This window comes from Callospermophilus lateralis, chromosome 1 (assembly GCF_048772815.1).
Source record: "Callospermophilus lateralis isolate mCalLat2 chromosome 1, mCalLat2.hap1, whole genome shotgun sequence".
Classification (NCBI taxonomy): Eukaryota; Metazoa; Chordata; class Mammalia; order Rodentia; family Sciuridae; genus Callospermophilus; species Callospermophilus lateralis.
The window spans coordinates 29,822,582-29,845,913 of record NC_135305.1 but is presented as its reverse complement, the minus strand read 5'-3'; the positions used below and the strand labels follow the sequence as shown (position 1 = coordinate 29,845,913).

At 35.6% G+C, this 23,332-nt stretch overlaps 1 protein-coding gene across 4 annotated transcripts in view; it reads right to left on the bottom strand.

Moving 5' to 3' along the window:
* Window positions 1-8,446: 8,446 nt before the first annotated feature.
* The window catches only part of Ankib1 (ankyrin repeat and IBR domain containing 1), a 131,161-nt gene continuing 116,275 nt past the window's right edge, over window positions 8,447-23,332 (bottom strand). Inside the window, exons 13-20 of one of the 4 annotated variants that reach the window (XM_076833648.1) lie at window positions 22,473-22,559; window positions 22,316-22,382; window positions 20,065-20,210; window positions 18,519-18,697; window positions 17,432-17,483; window positions 13,371-13,485; window positions 12,325-12,461; window positions 8,447-11,591 (exon numbers count right to left, since the gene is read on the bottom strand). In XM_076833648.1, the coding sequence (XP_076689763.1) occupies window positions 10,854-11,591; window positions 12,325-12,461; window positions 13,371-13,485; window positions 17,432-17,483; window positions 18,519-18,697; window positions 20,065-20,210; window positions 22,316-22,382; window positions 22,473-22,559 (1,521 nt within the window). In that variant the 3' untranslated portion in view covers window positions 8,447-10,853. The remainder of the gene's footprint in view (window positions 11,592-12,324; window positions 12,462-13,370; window positions 13,486-17,431; window positions 17,484-18,518; window positions 18,698-20,064; window positions 20,211-22,315; window positions 22,383-22,472; window positions 22,560-23,332) is intronic. The other 3 variants (XM_076833657.1, XM_076833661.1, XM_076833666.1) reach the window with 3 other exon arrangements.

Sequence of the window (23,332 nt, the reverse complement as noted above, 5' to 3'; positions counted from 1 at the left end):
AGGTCTGGGGGAGGAGCTACAGAAAAAGATTTATGTAGAGGATGGTGGTGTCAGAAGGACCTCAAGTAATCCTCAAAGGCTGGAGGATTTCAGGCTTTATAGCGTTACATCAGGTTTTGAGTGTAGTGTCCTGGTGAAGACACTGCTTTAGGGGAATGAGCCTGGTCATGGTGGGTGGGTGAAGGTAGAGAAGGAGCTATTGGAGAGGAAGGGGGTGGAGCAAGGGCTACTGCAATATCCCAGGCTGAAGGCACTAACAACAGAACTCAGGGTAGAATGAGCTAACGATGTATGATCCAGAAAATGGACAAGTTCATGTCCCATAGGGTGAATCTGCAGTGCAGGGGACATGAGGAATGTCCTAGTTTTTACTGTGGGTAATTGTCACTAAAATAAGGCCATCTTAAGAAAGTAGGAAATGGGTTGGGGTGTTATGAGGCAAGGTGAAAAATAATTTCAATATATAGAAACAGAGGGAATGTTAACTTGGCTGTTTGGGGAGCAGGAGCTCAGGGCTAGAGATTCAAAATAGGAGGCCATCAGAGTCTGGTAAGAACTGAGGTTGTGAGATCAGATGCAACTGCCAGGAATGAGAAGGAAGGAGAGCCCAAAAAACCAATGGTGAGAATGCCAAAATTCAGAGATGGAAGGAAGAAGAAGGGTGTTGGTCAGTAAAACGTAAGAACAGCGAGGGCATAGCATTTTGAAGGCCAACCAGGGATCCAAGGGAGGTGTTGGAACAGCACAGCTATCATTAATTTACAGCTACCATTAATTTAGAGGCTTTCTATCATCAAAAGGTCAAGCACAGGACTAGGGTGTGGCTCAGTGGTAGAGTACTCGCTTAGCATGCATGAGGCCCTGAGTTCGATCCTTAGCACCACAAAAACATAAAGATATTGAGTCATATTTTTCTAAAAGTTCAAGCACAATAAAACTAAGAATAAGGCCAGTGGATTTGCCCATGACCAGACTGGAAAGAGCCCAGATTTCAGGGCAGGAATGGCTGATGTGAAACAAAAGGTCAAAGCCCTGAGAAATGTCTGCCAGGTTCACCTGGAGGGAGAGGAGAAATAGCAGGGCCAGGTGAAAGTTGTGCTTTTGTTACTTGATTTTTCAGGAGAGATTTTTTTTCAGGACAGGGAGAAAATGTTTGAGGGCAGAAGAAAAATGAAGGTGCTAGAAATTGGGAAAAATCAACGTGAGCAGGGATAGGAGGACGGGATGGCCTTGGACAGGCTGAGGGCAGGGCTTTGCACTGGAGGTTTGATCCGGCTGCCATGGGCTGTGCATGTGAAAGTCAGCCAGAGAACTGTGATTACTCTTTTCTCCTCTATCACAAGTACTGAAATAAGGCTGTGATTTAACTGAATCTAAAGATCTCAAGGAAGACATCTGAGTCAGTGCAAGCACTATTCACAGTCCCAGACACTTACCTTTTTCTTGTTTCAAATTCACCCTGTCTTACTATTTTCTGTTTATAGTGACTCTCAGAAGGGACTCTAGTATAGAGTTTCCTGTTGTGTTTTGCAATCTGTTATTACTGTCATCAGAAAGTTTTGGAATTTGGGGTTCAATTCTGAAATGTGAACAAGTAGAAAAGGGACTTTAAAGCCACTCGGAAAAAAATTCTGTAGCATCCTCCAAAGGTCGTGGGTCTGGATATTTAAACAAACATTATTGTGTATGCATCTGCCAAAGCCTTTGGAATTTGAAGTCACAGTGAATTAATTTCATACAAGAAAGTAAATGCAAAAAAAAAAAAAAAAAAAGAAAAAAGAAAAAAAAAAGTAAATGCAATTGGGAAGCTTGATGTTTTGCATATCCTCTTGGGTATCAAGAAAACCTTCAAGCATATAATAGGCTACTTGCTTTCTTGAGCTTCTGCTGTCCCAGAACAGCACCGCGCATTTCCGCTATCTCAGCAATGTTCCCAACCACGCGCAGCCCAACATGGGAGCCTACTGTATGTGCCGTAGAAATGGGGACTTGATTAAAAGAAGCCCTAAGCCAGATGCAGTGATGCACGCAGGTAAACCTAGCCACTTGGGAGGCTGAGACAGGAGGATGGCGAGTTCAAAGGCAGTCTCAGCAAGGGTGAGGCGCTAAGCAACTCAGTGAGACCCTTCTCTAAATAAAATACAAAATAGGGCTCGGGATGTGGCTCAGTGGTTAAAAGCCTAATGCTTCTGTGACAGTCTTTTTTTTCCCTCCGTTACCGAGATTTGAACTCAAGGGCCACTCACAAGCATAGAGCCACATCCTCAGCCCTATTTTGTATTTTATTTAGAGAAAGGGTCTCAGTGAGTTGCTTAGTGCCTCCCAGTTGCTGAGCCTGGCTTTGAACTCGTGATTCTCCTCCCTCAGCCTCCTGAGCTGCTGGGATCAGGGGCCTGCACTACCATACCTGGCTCTGTGACTTTAAATTTTTTTTTTTTTTTTTTAGTTGTAGATGAACACAATACCTTTGTTTTATTTGTTTATGTGTTGCTGAGGATTGAACCCAGTGTTCCATGCATGAGAGGCAAGCGCTCTACTACTGAGCCACAACCCCAGCCCTGAGACAGTCTTTTGACTTGTGCATTTAGTACAGGCTCTAAGCAACATACAGCTATTAGGGTCAGTCTATTAAATGAGTGGGTAAATTGATTTGCTTTCAATAATAGTAATTCATCTTTTGAGAGTACAGTCCACAATTTGAATATATTAGAAGTGGCCCAAAATCCAGTGATGTATAGCAGATCTGTAAATCAACTCAAGATGTCCATAGAAGCATAATGACTACTGGCCAGTGGAGAATTCATAGAAGTGTTTAAGTTATATATTCTATAACACCCACAAATGTAGGCATTCAAATCTACTTTTTTTAAACCTATAATTTACTTTTACCCTTTGTTCTCTATATTAACCCAAATCCTCATCTAGTTCTAGGCCTAGTTTGATGAGCATATCTCTCCATACACAAAAGGATGGTGGTAAAACCGCTGATAGTAAAGGCAGTGCATAGTCAAGTTTTTGTTTTTTTTTTTGAGGTGGGGGCGGGGGGGGGTACCAGGGATTGAACTCAGTGGCACTCAACTACTGAGCCACATCCCCAGCCCTGTTTTGTATTTTATTTAGAGACAGGGTCTCACTGAGTTGCTTAGCACCTTGCTTTTGCTGAGGCTGGCTTTGAACTTGTGATCCTCCTTCCTCAGCTTCCTGAGCCACTGGGATTACAAGTGTGTGCCACCTCACCCAGCTGTCAAGTTTTTTGTAAAACCACTTGGAACTCATAGGCTCAAATGCCAATAGCCAAAACACAGTGGCATTTACTTGACATTATTATGGAAAGTGAATGCTGGCAGTTTTAACATCATGCTTAAAGTTTATGAAACACATGAATCAACTGTTAAAGATATCTTCAATGGTTCCCAAGTTATAGTAGCATTGATGCTGATTAGGTACTAAGATAATATTTGCTTTTTTGCCCTAAAGCAGGCCATCTTTTAATTTTTAAATTTTGAAATAATTTATAGACTCACAGGAAGTTGCTAATATAGAGACCCTGTATACCCTTCACCCAGTTTCCTCCAATAATTATCTCTTCATAACCCATAGTATCAAAACAGGAAATTGACATTTTTTTGTATGTGTTCTTACATGAGATTTTCAACAAGTGTAAATTCATGCAGCTAGTACTAATATACTGAGCTATTCCCCTTATGGTACATACAAGTCTCTAATTGTCCCCCCCGACCCCACCCCTATCCCTGGCCATCACTCATTTGTTTCCATCTCTATTGTTCTATTTTGAAAATATAATCTAAATGGAATAATACAGAATGTGACAGTTTTGAGATTGGCTTTTTTTTTTTTCCACTCAGCATTATGTCTGTCCCTGAGATCCACCCAAGTGATATCAGTAGTTCATTCCTTTTTATTGCTGAGTAGTTTTCATTGCATGGATTACCAGTTAACCATTCATCCACTACATTTGGGTCGATTCCAGTCTTGGCCTATTATAAATAAAGCAACCATGAACAATCATGTATAGAACATAATGTTTTTCATTTTCCTGTGATAAATGCCCATAAATGCAAGTGTTGGATCATATGGTAAGTATACACTTATTTTCCAGGGTGGCTGCACCATCTTATTTTCCCACCAGCAATGTATGAACAGTCCAGTTTCTCTGTATCCTTGCCCGCACTAGATACTGACACTAATATTTTGGTCATTCTGATAGGTGTGTGGTGTCTTATTGTGATTTTAATTTGCATTTTCCAGCTGATATTGAACATCTTTTTAGGTATTCATCATTTTCCTTCTTTGGTGAAGTCTCTTCATGTTCTTTGTTCATCTTATTGGATTATTTGTCTTCATACTGTTTAGTTTTGAAAGTTCTTTTTATATCTTGAATGAGTTGTCAGACATGCAGTTTGAAAGTATTTTCTCCCAGGCTCTAGCTTGTCTTTCATTTTCTTCATTGGGTCTCTCACAGAACAAGAAGTTTTACATTTTGATGAAGTTCAATTTAATAATTTTTAAGTGGATTATGTTTTTGGTATCAAGTCTAAACATTTCTGCTACCCAAGACTCTTACAAAGAGACTTTTGCTTGCCTATGAATCTATAATCCATATTAATTTTATGTAACATTTAAATCTATAATCTATTTCAAGTTCTGTATAAAGTGTGAGATTAGGCAGAAATACATATTTTTGCCTACCTTATACTAATAGTTCCAGAATCATTTGTTGAAAAGCCTATATTTTCTCCTTTTGAAACGTAATCATAATCAATTGAAAATTTTTGTGTAGGGCTATTTCTGGTTCCGTATCTCATTCAATTGATCTGTATCTATTTTTTCACCAGTATTATATCGTCTTGATTACTGTACTTTGAAATAGAGTGATTTCTACAACTTTTTTTCAAGATTGTTTTTGCTATTCCTGTTCCTTTGTCTTTCCATATAAACTTTAGATAATCTGTAGTTAGTAAAAAAGAAATAAAAAGATTCTTGCTGGGACTTGGCAGAAACTGCTGACAAGCAATTGAACGAAGCTTAGTTATTTTGTGAACTGGGCTCCCCACTAAGCTACTGGCTTTGCTTCAGGCAGTGGATGTGGGAACACAATTTCATCCAAAGGGGTTATCTATACTTTTTAAGGTAAAATGGAGACACTATAGGTAGGGCCATGCTACCTGTACTCTCAAATATACCCTTCCTATTTGGCTATCAAGGCCTGTTGGACTCCTTCCATCTCTTTTAATCCTCCAATTAGAGCTGAACTACCCCAAAGTCAAGATGTCAGGCCAGCAAGTCCGTTTCCATGGGACAGGCATTCAAGTTTCAAGAGCTTAGTAGTAGGTTAATAGCTGCACTTTTGAAAATGTCAGGCAGGTGGCGATATTGTTCTGGAAAAACGGCTGAGCGCTGACCCAACCATTGTTCTTATTTTTTAAACTTCATTTTTATTGGCGCATTATAATTACTCATAATAGTGGGATTCCTTGTGAAATATTCATATGTATATAAATATATATGTTTATATTCTCTAGTATATACCATCTTTCCTCCCCTCCTCTCTTCCCTTCGGTCTTTTATGAGGGGGGAAAGATACTGGGGATTGAACACAGGGGTGCTTTACCCCTGAGCTATATAACCAGTCCTTTTTATTTTGAGACAGGGTCTTTGTCTAAATTGTTGGGGCTGGCCTTGAAATTGCCTCAGCCTCCATGGTTTCTGGGGTTACAGATGTTCCCCTCTGCCCAGATCTTCAACTAAAGCAGCAATTTCCTTTTCTCCTGATTTCTACATTGTTTCTGTTGGACCAGCAGGAAGGGGATAAGAAGACAGGTGGAGGAGCAGTTTACATGTCCCACTACCACATCTCTTCATGTGGCAGCCTCTGAAAGGGGAATTCCACTGACAATTATTTGAAACTGGTTAAGTGCAGGTATAGAACATGCCAATTCCTTTATTCATTCAGATTTGGAAGCTCCATTATTAGATTGAATCTCCCAGAGGATCTCACCCACCAGGCCCTTTTAGCTTCCCTTCCCCATTGTGAAGCACATCTCAAATCCATTTCCACTACAGCAACAGACCAAGAAGCTGAAGATGTGTGCGACTACACGTGGCGGAATGACAGATGGCAATGGGTGGAGAGCCCCGGTTGGCAGAAGAGGATGCAAGTGTCACCCTTTTTCTTCTTTAGCTCCATGGTCAGTGCTTGAATACTGACGACTACTTTCCCTTGACAGCAAGGGACAGGCTTCTGTGCCCAGAGCCTTGTCCTCCTTGTTGGCTAAGAAAGTGGTGGCAGAGGCCAGGGTCACTGTGCCTATAGCCTGCTCTGCACATCTGGCTTTGCATTTGAACAGTGCAGCTTGTGGCTCAACCCAATGATTTTCTAATCTTTTCAGCCCACTCACAGCTCTCAAATATCAACGTTTTATTGTGGAGACCATTTTATGTTTGGAGACTCCTTGACTCAGCAGCCATAGCCATATTACCTTTCAGCTAGAGAGACAATTGCTGACAACTTGTCATGAAAACATACCATACCATTCTCTGCCTGCTACAGTCACAATCAAGGTAACATTTAGATAACTTGTTTCAATAATACCTCTGGTCACGTTAAACCACTAAACATTAGTTCAACATCTGTTCGTCAACAGGTAGGACAGTGGGAACCTTTAGTCTCCCTCATCCTCATCACTTGGGTGAGAGCCTTCACTACCAGGGCTCTGGGAGTCTTACAGTGTCATGGTTACTTCTCCATGGCCCATGATTTGTTTTCCAGAAAACCTTGTCTCTGCCAGCATTCCATCCTTGTTGCCCAAATTCCAGGGTATAGACCTTCATTTGACCCTACTTATAAGTCAGTAAGTTTGCCTGTCACTGTCTCATATAAGTTGACAAAAGACACAAGACTCCTGGGTCAGAGGCAAAGGACTTTTTATCACTTGTGGCACAGCATGCAGATTATACATCACATTTATCAGTTACCCATGTCTCCAGCTTCACAGGGGCAACACAATGGGCCTGGATGTCTACAGGGACTGTGTGGGTTCATGCTGCAGCCAAGCAGCATGAAGAATTCACCACTTTTATAGCAAGCAGTTCAGCCTGCTCCTTTTCCTCAGGGTTACTATTTACATAAATCCTGAGAGATGGCCCAAGCAAAATTGTCTAGGCCTTGCAGTCTTGGCACGCAGAGAAGGACATATAGTTATACAAGAGGCTAAGAGATGACAGATGACAGACAGCCTGATCAAGAATACTGTCCAATTACAGTTTCAAAGACCAAAGAACAATTCCTTCAAAAGCTTGGTTAGTTTGCCAGCCTAATGTCATTGAATGTGAAACTGAGAAGTACAGGAAACTTTTCTGGTCCACCTTTCTTTAATAACTAGTACCACTGCCAGTTCCTAACATAAGGACTATCATAAAATAATACAGAAAAAAGCCACTTCTTCCTAGAAAGAAATCTATTCTGATGAGAAAGTCATAAGAACTGAAGAGACAACAGTATAGTGTCGCTAAGGAGATCCAGTAATTACCCCCTTGGCACAATGTTGAGATGAAATTACCACTCGGTGGCTGAGCCCATGAAAATATTTTTTCTATGAAATCATTTTAGCTTTTTAAAAATCCCCAAATTTATATTATGATTTAATATTTAGGTTCCAAGATTTTACTCTTTAGAGATATACTAACTGTAATGACTGTTTAACATTACAACCAAACCTCAACAAGTCTCAGATTTTAATTCATTAACAGGGTAAGTGACAAAATATTTAGGATTAAAAAGAGAATGAAAATGAGATCAGTGACTACAATTAACATTTAAGGAATAATTAAGCATATGGACATTGGTAGCTAAGTTTCAGATCTACATATTGAAAGTCATAATTAAAACATGACTGTTAAGTGATAACCAATGGCAGACCCCATGAAACACCAGCTGGTGGCCTAGAACTTACATGTAGGTACTGAAGGTCATATGCCACAAGGTTGTTTTGGTAATTCAGAAGGGATAAAATACTTTTTTAAAATTTTGGTGGAGAAGCAGGCATTTTTATTCATAAGGCTAAATTTTTTCCTTTTCTAGCAATTTCACAAAACATGGCTTACATTCTATATTTCTCAGTGTTTCTATTAGAGATTTTATTGAGATTTTACAGAAAAAGCATAATTTTTTTCTCTTAAAGGTATAGCGATGAAAATAAAATGAGCATTTATGTCATGTTTTAACACATCTTTATACAGTGTTACTGGGTTTATCTCTGAGATACAAAATGCTCATAAGTGGGCTAGTGTAAAAATATTAGGCACTAATCAATTACAGGTTAGAACCAAATTAATCACGCTATATTGGAGGGAATTTAATTTCAAGAAAATTAAGCTCCCTGACCTGCTTAAAACAAAGTTTATAATGTAATGAGACAAAATGGAAGTAGTTTAAGTAATAAATGTTTAATCAAAGAATTTTACATATTATTAACAGCATTCATTTGGCCAAACATCTACAGGTTTGTAGAATCCTACTGTATATAAAGTGGGAATGTATCAAGTATAGACTATGAAAGTGCAAATAACAAGTCAAGATTAGGTTAATTTCTTTTACATTATAAAATTAACTTGTTTACAAAATAGGCTTTGCCAAACTTTATTACTGAATTGTAAAGTCAATGACTGTGTTGTTTTTAAAATATGTACCAAGGAAATACAAACTGGATAACGATCATTTTTCATGCTCAGGAGAGACCAGCACAGAAACAAAGGATACAGCACAAGGTGCAAGGAAACCAGAACCCACCACAAACACTACCTTCACACAGAGAACTCCTCACCTCACTGCAGTTGTGCAAGATGCCTCAATGTGATGCGAACTCTACTGGAAAAATTACAACTTGGTCTATAAACTTAATCCAAAATAAATTTGTAAAAAAATCCTTTAATGGACTATTTCAGTTTAATATACAGTAATACACTGTAGATTAAGTTAATATTTCCCCCCACTAATTTCAATAGGGATTGATATTAATTTTTCTGATAACTGGAGAAATAAAACTAATGTGGACTTTAGTTATCCATAGCATAGGAGCAATTCTCATATAGTAGAGGAATCTGGGGAACTTTAAATACTTTATATTTTAATGTCCTGGCCATATGAATTTAAAGTACAAGAAAATTTCAAAAGTAGGGATTGGAAAAAACAAGTAATCAAAAACCGTAATCACAACTCACATGAATACCAATACTAATACAACCTTTTACCTGGCCTAAGACTTGCCTGTACAAACTCAGTACAGAAATTTTGGTTTCTGTAGATTTCTGGTAACAATCTAGCAAAACATTAAATGGAGTGTTGCACGAATCTATTTTGCTTATGTTATGCTAGTTTTGATAATATGTAAGTAAAACAGCCATTCCAACAGTTTACTCTAGTTTTAATTACACACTGTACCATTGTATCTTAATTACAACTAAGACCAGTAATTTCTTCACAGTAAGACACTGATAACTAGGAAGTTGATTTTTTTCAATACTAAACAGTAATCACACAGCAAATGAGTATTGTGCAAGAGAACAAACACATGTCAGCATTTGCTATTTAGGCAAACAAACTGAACATTTAGTTGTTATATTTACTGTAAAGGCAAGGCCATGGGTGGTTTCATGGAGGTCTTTGCAATTCATAGCATAGTTACTTCAGAAGAGACATTGAAATTTGAATTACTGACTTATTAACTGGCAACTATCCATTTAGGTTAGGCAAAGGCACGGTAACATGTTGCGCAGGATGTTTTATTGAATTTTTTAATAATTGTGGGATTTACTATAACTCATGAAAACTCCACTTTTTTCTATTTTATAAAACACCATTAAAAGTAATTGCACCCATTAGTAATTAGAATGCACTGTAAAATTGTGAAAACAAAGAACTATGATTGCACTTCCAATAAAGTGTCTCTTAAAATACAGCACCGCTGTTGCTAATCAACTGTATTTTAATATTAAAATAAACTGTTTTTAACAGCAGCATTAGGTTTAGTTAACTTAAGCTACAGGCTACATTTATTTAAAATACAGTCTCCATGGCAACAAAAGCCCATGAAATTCTGGAATATCACTGCTACCAAGTGGCACCTTTTACTCCCAAGAACGCTGACACTGTCCTGGAGTATACTAGGATGCTGCACACCTTAATGCTTTGTCAGTCAGCGCACGAGTCAGAGTTTGGCACAATTGGACTGTAAATAGACATGAGGAGAAATCTTTGATTCATATGAAAATTAAAACTAATTACACTGTGGTAGATGCAGCACTAAAGAAGCTGTGGATACTTCAATTCACATTGCTCAGACAAAAAGGGAAGAAGGAAGTTATGAAAGAGCACAAAAAGATTGAGGACATACATGTTATCAGATCTGTCCAAAATGAACTTCTAAAATGAAGAAAACTTCCTTTTTAAAGGAAAGCCACCCAAAGATTAAGGAGTAAGCCTTTGATTTCCATGTTCAAGTCAAGTATTGCCAACTCCAGGGTAAACAGAGCCCTGCATTTTCTTAGCATGTAGAATACAACCTAATTATTCCATTTTGTTTCTCTTGCTCTCCTGCCATTCTTTTTCTCAGCAAAATGGGGACCAGCTATCCAGTTAAATACAAAAGAAATTCCCTGTAAGGTTAAAATTGAAAATGAAGCTACCATTCAAGGGAACTCCTTTGTATTCCATCCTAACATCAGTGGTTTATAACTGAGCTGGAATTAAGTGGATCAAAGTCTCTATAAAGCTTTCTCCACCTAGCTTTCTCCATCTGTACTTGCAATTCACTTGGAGCCCAGATATGTACATTTCATACTAAATGTACTTGTTCAAGCCATTCACTTGAGGTTTGGGGTGTCTGACTTGAAACATCTGAACCATCACCTTTGTTGGCTGCCTCATGACTATTCCCATCACCTTGAGACGATGCTTCCCCAGCCAGAATATTTCCTTCCAAAGGATTTTCTTCTATCTGAGTTCCTCTACCTTCGTTGACACCAGCATCTTCAAACACTGAATCTTCTGGTGGCATTAGTTCCATATCCCTCACACCTTCTGACCCATCTTTGCCACAGGGGAGCTGAGAATCTGCACTGATTTCTGTAGTGGCTGGAGGAATCAGAGCAATGCTCTGAGGGTTCATGTCATGAAACCAAGCCATAATATTACCAAGAAGATTGTCACTGACATTGGGATCCTGGCCAGCTGAGTCAGGGTTACTGGATGAAGGACAGAAATCACTTCTTGCCTCACTGAGGGGGTGTGAACTCAAGGTGTCAGTTGAAAATGGGTCACTCGCTGCTCCTAGTCTCATGAGGCTGTCACCAAGTTCCAACAGCTCAGAGCTGCTCAGTGCAGCACGAGGGCTATCTGTATTCCTGGGGACAGAGTCCAGCCTGGAAGGTAAAGAAGTGCCTATAGCTCCTAGGGATGCTTCGTTACTGAGGAAGTCTCTAGTTTCTTCGTCGATGGTCAGCCCAGATTCTTGCAGGGACAACTGTATTGCAAGAAGTATGTTGGGATCATCTTCATCCAAGGAACTCAGAGCCTGAGACAACAGAAAATAAAACCACTTTAAAAAACTTCTGACAGAAATATAATTCAACTCAATCAGATTTACTGCTTTTCCTTTAACAAACAGATAACAAATATTACTAATATATGTATACAAATTATTTTTTTCTACTCAAATCTTTTTTTTGTGTGTGTATGTATATAAAATATATTTTATTTCTCATTTCATCTGCTGAAGACACCTAGGCTGATTCCATATTTTTTTTTTATTAGTTGCTCAAAACATTACAATGATCTTGACATATCATACATTTGATTCAAGTGGGGTATGAATTCTTTTTTTTCCACGTGTACAGATTGCAGTATCACATTGGTTTTACAGTCACGTTCATACATACAGCCATATTAGTGTCTATTGTATTCTGCTACCCTTCCTATTCGCGCCCCCTTCCCCTCCCATCACCTCTCTCTACCCACTCTGACACTTCTCTCTCTCTCTCTTTCTTCCTCACACCATCTTATATGTAATTTTGCATAACAATGAGGGTTCTACTCAAATCTTATAACTATCTTCTTGTCTATGCAAAGGGAAAAATATATAAGATAAATCAGAAATACAGTAATTATATATATATTTTGCAGCACATCTGTGAGACAAAGATTTCAAAATGGAAGTAAGAAAAAGGAAAGCTGTAAAAGTAAAAGCAGGAAATCACACTAAACATGAAATGAGCAAAAGGGCAACTGAAGCTGCCCAGCAAGGCTACCTGAAGAGAGTCCTGGTTTTCAGAGCGACTGGCAGGGGTATAGTCACGCAGGGAAGAGCTGTGCAGCACACTCATAGATGCAGAACTTACCACAGACGCTCCAGGCCTGCGGCCACTGCCACCCTCTGGAATATCTGCTTCAAAGCAATTGGTACCACAGGCAATTTAGTGATAGGTAAGATTTTTTTTTTTTCCTTTTTTCCATACATCTTCTTATTTAAACTGGGAATTTCTCTTTCAGTGCTATGAAAATCTGTATTCACATGTTTTCTTAATCTTTCTGGGATTTCTCAGCCATATTTGTCTCACCATAAACAACAATATATCTAATACTATCACTTCAAGTCCTTGACTGTTTTTACAACTTTTGCTCGTGTACTTATGGTTTTCTTCATAAATTCAAATGCTACACTCCGTTCTTCTTTCATTTTTCCTAAGTAATAGCAAATAAGGATATTTTCATTTTCAGATTTTTTTAAATTAAAGAATTTTAGAATTACAAATAGCCTAAAAAACTAATTTTTAGTCACAATGATCCTGATGTTATAGTTTTTAAGATTTTAACTCATAATTTAACATTTAAAAGTTGAATGATTAAAATAATTATCTCTAAAAGAACATCTCTAGGAGAACTAAGATAATAGAAAAAAATATTCCACAAACACAGTAACAGTACTGACAGCTACAATTTACTTAGTGCTCAGGAGGCGCTGAAGTGCTTTACAAGCATTATCTTAATTTAATGCTAAGAATGAGCCTATGAACTGGCACTATTATTGCTTCTTTGGAATAAGGAAACTGAAGCATAGAGAGCTTCAGTGACTTGACTGTAGTTATACAACTAGTTTACAGCAATGATAGTGTCATAAACCCAGGTCTGTCCAACTCTATGTGTTCTTAACCTTCCTGGTTTTCTGTATCCCAGGATAATCTGAACATTTACTAGGTATCTAAACTACAAACACCAAAATATTGACATCAGCCAGTTTTAAAAAATAAATTCAGGAGAATTAAGATATTAAACCATGCTGAACCCAAGAGCTTACCTAAAGTGCTTTCGCTTGGCTCATCAGGGTCCGGAGGATTACTAAGCAGACTGTGCACATCTCCTCGACGGCGCTGCTGTCTGTGTCTCCTCCGATACTGAAATTCAGCATATTCCTGCATAAACCAAAGGTTATAAAATACAGGAGAGCATGCAGTTTTTAATGCAAATAAAAACAAATAACACACTTTTTCCCAGGGAAAAAAATGTGTGATTTTATACACATATTATAAAATCACTTGGCTTTAGAAAAAGAAACTTCAAGTTTTGCCATGCCAAGGAAACATAATAGGCAAAATGAAAAATAAATTTTTCCAAGTCATCACTATTGCCTAGATAAATTGGGAATACTTGCAAGCCTCAGAGCTACATTATAACTGAGTGTTATTTCATAATGCTTGATGATTTCAGTGGTCCTGTTATGTAATATTATAACTAAGACCACAATCATTTTACTAAGTTAGATTCTCCCTGGAGGTCTATTTTTAAAAAGTGTGCAACAGGGGCGGGGACAATAACAATAATAAAGATGTCAAACCACATACACACACTGTTAAGTATTTGTCAGACTGTTGAACTTCCTACTCTTTGGAACTACCACATACCGCATTCACAACTCAAATGACTAGATTAAAAGAAATAAGTTAGCTTTAAAAGAAGATGTCACTGAGCTTCCTTCTCTTATTAGCCAATATGTGACATTATCTACAATATAAGAAAGGGAAGTGTTTTCTATTTAGCAAGTGTACAGATTTAGACAAATGTCCATAAATCTATTTTATATTTGTGACAATAGCTTAAGGTAGGTTTGTTATTACCCAAGGTGATAGCTGGGAGTATCTGCTATTTCCTGGGTATAAATGTATTTTCCTAGTTTTAGTGGCAGAGGAAATTAAAATAAAACAGAGGCCAGAGTGCATGACACTAGCATAAAAAGGCTAATTTGCAGAATCATTGTGGAATCTTATAGTGATAAACGTAAAAATTCTCAGGTTTATGATTATCTTAGTTACTCTAGAATAGTCAATGTACTTATATGGTGACAGTACTAGGAATAAGTGAAGACAAGTTCTATGTCATAAAACTGCTGTATCACACTACTCTAATTAAATTTATTTAAACTCCTTCATTTATCTAAGTTTAACTGGAGTCTTAATAAGGGAGAGAAGGGGCATCCTACCAAGTTACAAACGAATGACTGAAAGTACACTGAGGGATTACTTAGTTTCTTTAAAAATTCTGGGTAAACCGGGCATCATTTTTTCTTCTGGAGGCTCATGGTCTCAAGTTAGATTATTTATTATATCATTATGTGGCTCTATGAACCACAGAAGACCACATTTCTTAGACAAAAATGGTGTGAAAATTTTATCTCAATTAAAGGTTCATATATGAGGAAAATCTGCTTATTTTGTAGACTTGATAAAAATAATATTTCTAATTATTCTGAAAAAAAAAACTCTCAAATTGAGGCTGAGGTTGTGGCTCAGAGGTAGAGCACTTGTCTAGCGTGCGTGAGGCACTGGGTTTGATCCTTAGTACCACATTAAAAAAAAAAATAATAAAGGTATTGTGTCTAACCACAACTAAAGAAAAAAATGTTTTTTTAAAAAAACTCTCAAATTACATTCTCTGATGATGTTAACATGTTAAAAAAATTGCTTTCATAAAATTATCTAAAAATTTCCAAGGAATCCTAAGATCTTTGAGAAAATACTCAAAAAGGCTTTAGTCAGGATGCTACACATGGTTTGAGAGTGTTAAGGCCACAGAGAAGATTTAAAAGTTCTAGGATAATAGGAAGAAAGGCTGCCAGAAGTTTGTTCTTTTGAATAATAAGAGCCACCATTTATTGGGCACCAATTTTGTCAATGTCTTGACAGTCTTTAATTCTTCTAGAACTTGATGGGGTGAATATCACTGCCTGTATTTTAAAGATGAGAAGTTAAGGAAGAGAACATGCTAAGATCTAGTAAGTTAGAGAACTAGAAACACCTGAACTCAGGTGTTTCTCAGACTTTAAGACTATGCTCTTTAAACAAAATTTCCCTGACTTTAAAGTGGCATAAAACATGGTGATGGGAACTGTAGTCTGAGCTGACTGTCGAAAAAGGAAAAAAATAAATAAATAAAGTGGCATAAAACAAATACTTGTGCCTGCCATGGACTCATGTAATTTATTTTTAAATTTTTTATCTATTTATTATTATTATTTTTTGTGGTACTGAGGATTGAACCCAGGGGTACTTTACCACTGAGTTACACATGCTCCAAACCCTTTTTATATTTTATTTTGAGACAGTGCCTCATTAAGTTGAAGAGGCTGGCCTCAAATTTGCAATCCTAACTCAGCTTCCTGGGTTGCTGGAATTACAGATGCACCCAGCTTCATGCAATTTAATGTAAATAAAATAAGGTAAAATTAACTTCACTGAAAAAATATAAATCTAACCTAAAAGTCTACTGGAGTTAAGTAAAATTATTTCCCTTTCCCCATAGTCTATCCTAAGACAAAGAGATGAATTTTAAAAATATAATCTTGGCAGATATTGAATAGTTACACACAGAATTTGAAAGCCTCACAATGTGTGGTAATTCTTTGGTTTTGTTGTAAAGTTTACACAAAAGTTTTGAATTTCAACATGTCAAAGACTAAAGAAAAGCAAAAGTAGATTGAATAATTTTTGTGGAATTAATTCATAAAACATAAATTTAAGTAATAGTCATATTAGCAGGCCAAATATTTCAGAATCTCTAAAGTTACTGTTAGAGCCAGAAGCATCAAGATGATACAAACATTATTATGAACACTGATAAAGGTTTCATTTTTGCTTAACTGTGTTCATTTTTTTTTTGATAAATGAAGTTATCTATTTCTCCTTTTAGGCATAAATTTCCCATAATATCCCCAAAGCTATAATCATATTATAATACAGAAATAATAAGTCTAGAACCAGGTAAAGAAAAAGGTCTGTAATTTGTTTTCCAATAAAAATTTCATTAGTATATATATTTTTTTGCAATTAAAAGTGAATTTAAAAATTCCATATGCCTTATAAGCACTGTTTTGTCAAGTCAATATTTTCTTAAAGATATCTACCAATACAAAAGGCCACAAGGTGATTGCAAGTATCCTCAGAAGCTGAAAAGAGAAAGTGTCTGATTTAAATAAGCCATAGTCATTTCTGAATAATATTCTGAATAATAATCATTTTCACAAAAAAATGGGCTATAAATGATACACAAAGGTTTCATCATTTGTCCTGCTTCATTTCAAGAATAAATTGAGGAAAGTAAGTATCAAATGCTATACTATATTATAAGGAGCAAAGGAAAGAGAAGCAGAGAACTGCTAAAATAATTAAAAAATCAGATATAAAGGTGACACTGGCAATTTAAATCTCAGAAAATATTTATGATTAAGATTTTCACTCTTCCTTATTTGCCACAACTGCTTGTTGCAGTATTAAGTATTTTAGATTTTCTGTAGTTTAAAATGACATTTCAATAACAAGAACCAAAAACACAAATAAGAAGAATAAGAAAGTCTTAAAGGGAAGCAGAAAGCAACTAAGGAAAGCATTTCTTTTAATATGAACATTATCACTGCAAAGTTTCACACTTTAGTAATTTGATTATAAATTAATTCTCAAGTTTGTTGAAGTAACATAAAAAATACATCATTCATTTAGGTTTTTAATAGATTCAGACTAAAATAATATTACAAATAGAAACCCATTTCTAATAAGTAAAAATTACCTCTATTAACAAATTAGAAGATATCTTCCAAAAATACATGTTCTAAATTTGCCTAAGTTCTGTTTAGGAAATAAGAACAATAAAAGGGGGATACATTTAACAATGTGATGATACTCCAGTACTATTAAGAGCTAAATGTAGGTTCTGCTGAAGCATTTTTGTTACAAAATAAAGAGAAAGCACTGCTGATAACCTTAGTAGGATTTAGAATAGATGAAGGTGCAAATGCAAGCAGGGTTGTGCTAAGGAAAAAAAAAAAAAAAAAAAAAAAAAACCAACCAAAAGCCCCCACAAAACAATTACCTCAGGTGATGCAAATCCTAAATATTCCCAATCCCATGTTCCACCAGCAAAGCTACAAAGAAATTAGACATACCATTTGATTTATTATCAGTACTATAAAGTACATACCACCAGACCCTTGCCCTTTGAACATTACTTTTAATTCTTCTACTAAGAATTTGCTTAACCAAAGTAGATCGATTATTAAAATGACACTTTCATCATTTCTTCCAAATTCCAAGGTTGCTTTGTTTGTGCAAAATAACAAAAAAATACAAATCAGCATGTTATAACAAAATATTTTTACAACTGCTTCTATTTTTACTTTATAAGTAATGCTTGTAATCAGTATGAATAATAAAATATGCTTCAATTTGCAGTGGCAGAAGTAGTATAAGTATCTGAAATGAAACAACCAAAACAACTGCTCTTTTTAGGGATAAATTTGAATCATATAAGTAACTTTAGTATTAGCAGATTTCTCATTTCTTTACAAGTTCTTACACAAAAATACAAATATGACCATAACAAGTTGGCAGTTTCCAAATTCTACATTATGAAATGTCTGTGATTCATCATATCACTACATATATTATACACTTGAAATGGCGCATTTGAATACTCTATGAATTGTGAGTTCACCTGAAAAGTGAAATTAACCTAGTCTAATTAGTTTGAGGAACTGTACAATGATAAACAAACAAAAAAGAAATGCCAAATAAAATAGAAATAGTACTGAAGAAAAAATATCACCAAAAAGAAAGTAACATACTTTTATTGGCTATCCATATTTTAGGTGTAAGTAACCTCCAGGCATATGAACCCTAGTTTGATTAAAAATACAACTGCTGGCATTTGTGGCTCAAGCTAAAGTGGTTTCTTTTTTTTTTTTTTTTTTTTAATTTTTATATATTTTTTTTATCTTTCATACATTTGATTCATGTGAGTTATGTTTTTCCATTTTTACCCCAAATACAAATTGCAGAATCACATCAGTTATACATTCACAATGTTTACATAATGCCATATTAGTGACTGCTGTATTCTGCTATCTTTCCTAGGAAAGATAGCAGAATAAAGTGGTTTCTATAGTGTACATCCTTTTTACCTGCGCCTTGGAGCTTCTGGTGAGTCTGCTGGAGCAACTCCACGAGCCACAGATGCCAGGAATTCTTGTCTCTTCTGCTGTACAAGGCATGCGGCCTTGATGATCTTGTGGCGAGGTGTGCGAAGGTAAGGCCTATTGACTTTTTGGGCAAGGTCTTCAGTGACCATTTCTAGGTCTGTCTATGGCATGAGGAGGGAAAAAAAAAAATATAGGCTAAATGTGTTAGTAAGTAGCAAATCCAGAGTTGATCTGGTCTCCTAGCTAAGTCTCACTCTTTTGGAGTCAGAAAGTAATACAAATTTTGAAATAACTTCCTATTTGACATACTTACTACTATGTACATTTTTCCAGGTTATGAAAGAGAAAGAATCCCCCTAATTTCAGGAAAATGACACTTATTTGATAGGTATTTATAGAAATGTAGATTACAATAGGTATTTACAGTGATGTAGTTGGTACAGATTACAGTCATTGAACATAGAAAGTATCTATAAGGAATTTATAACTTGTCTATGTGAAATGTGTAATATACTTCAAGACACTGTACAACCACATGCAAGATGTTATGATGTAGACCATATATAAATGCTGAAGGAATCTGAGGCAAGGTAAGACCACTGTGATTTGGGGTTAGGCCTTAAAGGCTATGGAGAAAATGAATATTGACCCTTAAAAGGAATGCAGGATATAAATTAGTAAGGACAGCTTGAAAATAATACATAAAACTGTAACGAAAGATGAAAGTTTTTTAAAAAAATATTTTTTATTTGTTCTAATTAGTTATACATGACAGTAGAAAAGAAGGAAGTCTGATGGCTTCAAAAAAAGATGAGTGTACAATGAAGTTGTTTGGTTACAAGGACTTCAGCTGACTCAGGTATTTTAGCTTTTTAAATTCTGTAACTTTTTTTTTTTGGTAGTGCTGGGATTGAACCTAGGGCCTTGTGAATGCTAGGCAACCACTCTACCAACTGAGCTTATCCCCAGCCCCAACTTTTTTTTTTTTTTTAATTGAACATGCTTATTTGCATACTATTTTTTGGTAGAAAAAAATATAACATACATTTATTTAGCACAGCCTTGTGAAATGCAAAAAGCATAATTGGGTAAGAAGCAATTTTTTTTTAATCCTAGTCCATTTCTGCTAAAATATTTTCTGAGGACTAAATCATAAACTGCTCCACTGGAATTAAGTATTATACTAGTGGGGCACACATTTTAACATCTATTAATTTTCTCCTAAGCATAGGTAGCAATTCACCATTCTCTTAAATACTGTAACTTTTTGAGTTGTACTTTAAAAATAAACCAGTAAACATAACCTTCTAATCTAGAATATAATGTGGTTTGTTTCATATTTGAGGATAAACTTCAAAAACCAGTTTAAAACAAAGAAACAAATGCTAGCATAGTTCATGACTCATTCAAACTTGCAGTGACAAATTTAAACATAAAAGAAAATTTCAGTTTATTATTGGTTAGTTTTTATTTATAAGCTATATATAACTGCTATCATTTGAAATATAAATTTAAAAAGATATCTTACTTGCATTAGTTCAAAAATTTCTTTCTTTGTGCTTTTAGGTTCTAAGAAAAATCCATATGGATAAGAACACTTGAGGATACGCCGAGTTTTTAAGAGCACATGAACTGCATCTTCAATGAAAGTGGTATCTGGACAGCCTCCTTCAGCTATAATAAAGGAATTAAGGCACAGTGAAGTTTTTTTGAAAACTATTTTATTATAAAATTAACCAAACAACTGTTTTCTTAAAAAAAAATCCTTAAGAAGAAACTGAAGTAGTTCTATGACACTTATTTGAGCTAAACTAAAAACCTATATGAAATATTCATATGTGATATGCATGTGATAGTGAAGGACATTCAAATCAGCCCAGGAGCCATGAAGAATGCACACACTCATCCTGGATTCTGTCCTTAACCTATTGGTAAACAAACACAGCTTTAGGTTTAGTGTTTTATTAAATTTTTCAGATTATATCTAGGGGAACTTTTTTAAAATATATTTTTTTTAGTTGTAGATGGACATAATACCTTTATTTTGTTTATTTTTATGTGGTGCCGGGATCGAACCCAGTGACTCATGCATGCTTGGTAAGTGCTCTACCACTGAGCTACAACCCTGGCCCTAGGGGAACTTTGTTGCGTAAGAATTAGAATAAATGCCTTTGCTAAGTTGCTTGCTTAAAAAAAAAAAAAAAAAGTCTAATTATAATCAACCCTCTGCAAATACAACACAGGAAAAAGATACTACATTCTGAGGAACAAATGGATAACTAACTCTAGTAAATAAAAAACATCAGGGAGAAAAAAGGAAGAGTGAGGAGCAGGGAAGAAGAAATTGTCTTAATAAAGCAAAAATATCTTTACAGCATTCTAGCTTTTTCTATAAGAAACTATAGAATCTAAAAGTATAAGTACTGTTGAAAACCAGATTATTTTGCATGCCTTTAGATTTCAATTACATCTGTATGTTCACAGATATATATACCACCCTAAAATTTCTGCTTTTATTCAACATTTGGTATCTACAGAATGTAAAAAAACAAACCAAACCAAACATGCCCCTTGCTCATGTGAGAGAAGTGCATGAAATTGTATCTTCTTTTTCAATTCTTATTTTTTAAATTTTTTCACATTTTATATGCTGCCTAGAACCTCCAAATGTTGAACAAAAGCAGTAATTTATATCGAAAATATTTATTGTTTACTACGTGTCAGGCATGGTTCTAGGTAATAGGAATACATTAATGACAGAATAGACAAAAATCTCTGCTAAAGAACTATGTACCCTGTGATAATTTTTTCCCCTTTCAATTTTACTGTGGACAATATTGTACAGCTTGATATTAGTGTGATATAATTATATCATTAATAATGCCTACAAACTAATAATTAACAAGAATAAGCCTATTGATACATTCTTCCCTTCTCTATTAATCTTATGGTTACTGTCTTATTCAGGAATCATTTTCACAAAAAAGGTTGTTAGTACTCATTATTTTAATTGGAACAAATACAAATATAATTGATCACATTTTTAGGCTTAAATATGTCATTCACATAAATGGTAGGACTATTTTTAAGATATGATTTTTAAAAATAAACATACCATACCCTGTATTGTGTGGTCACTGTGGGATATTATGTTCTAATGATGTAACTAGCACTTAATCCATATTTAGGAATACTCTTTTATAACTTAAGACTTATAAATGTTAGCTCTTCTTATGGCTTTGCTTTTGACCTTGATTTCATTACTTACCAGTGAAACTATTTCTCTCCAAACTTTTATTTTGACTCCATTAGGTACCCTGCTATACTTTCTCAAGAATTTTATGGTGTTCAGTTTCATGACATTTGGGTAGCATATGTATGTTGCTTCCTTTGACTATGTCAGGAATGCCCTTTAGTACCCATCACTTTTCCCAACACTTGAGAGCATCAGCAAAGGCACAATGTAAACAAAGTCATGATGTGTTTTTGTCACCATAGGCTACATTAAGAGAAGCAAGCTATGTGCCAAGTGGAAAATCCTATCACAAGAGATAAAGTCTTATAAGAAGAGGAAGGGACTTATCCTTATAAGAAGAGGAAGGGACACCAGAGCAATCTCATTCTCTTTCCCAGACAACATAAGGACATAGGTGAGCTAGTGACTATAATACATTCCTTTAGAGACCTAATCTCTAATCAGTGAACTGAATTACCATGGAAGGACATTTTATATTAATTAATATTTTATATTAATTATAACACAATCACTTAGAACTTACTTTCTTTGAGAGCTCTACTCAATTGCTCCATCTTTTCTTTGGCTGTTTTAAGAAGGCGTTGTTCTAACTAAAGGAACAAAAATAAATAATTTAAGCCATATTCTTTATTTATTTACAACAGAGTGGTTCAACTCATTTAAAATGATTTGAGACATACCTGATAACTATGCTCATGGTTTTTAAATCTTGTGTAATAGTGCATAAATCTGTCAAGTTCCTGAAACCGTTTGTGTTTTTTCTCAGCCTAGAAAACAAAAGTCCATTAATAACTTTTACAAAAACTACTAATTATTAAAATTAGTTCTGGAGGGATAATTTAAATTTTTTATTAGTAATAGGTAGTGATGCATACAGATTTGTTGGTTACTTTGCTGAGAAAAAATAATAATCAATACATTTTAAAGGCTCTCTGAAAACAAAGTCTAAATTGGTATTCTCTACAACAACCCATTAGACATCTTCACATCTTCAATGTCTTAAAATTTTTTTTTTTTTAGTTGTAGAAGGACACAATACTTTTATTTTGTTTATTTTTATGTGGTGTCAGGGAACAGACCCAGTGCCTCATGCATGCTAGGCAAGTGCTCTACCACTGAGCCACAACCCCAAGCCTTTCAATGTCTTATCATATGGTTTATTGTCAGAGACTAATTTGTGTCCCACTGAAATTCTTATGTTGAAGTCCTAGCCCCAAAGTGTTTCTGGAGACAGTGCCTGTTGAGGAGGTAATAAAAGTTAAATAAGGTCATTAGTGTAGTGATCTAATGTGATAGGGCTGGTGTCCTAATCAGAAGATGAAGGGACACCAGAGCGTTCTCATTATCTTTCCTAGACAACATGAGAACACAGGTGAGAAGGTGGCTGGCTGTGTGCAAACCAAGATGAGAATCTCCTCACTAAGAACCAGTCAGCTAGAACCCTGATCTTGGACTTCACAGCCTCTAGAATTGTGAGAAATAAATTTCTATTGTTTAAGCTACCCCATCTTTGGCAGCTGAGCAGACTAACACACTGTAT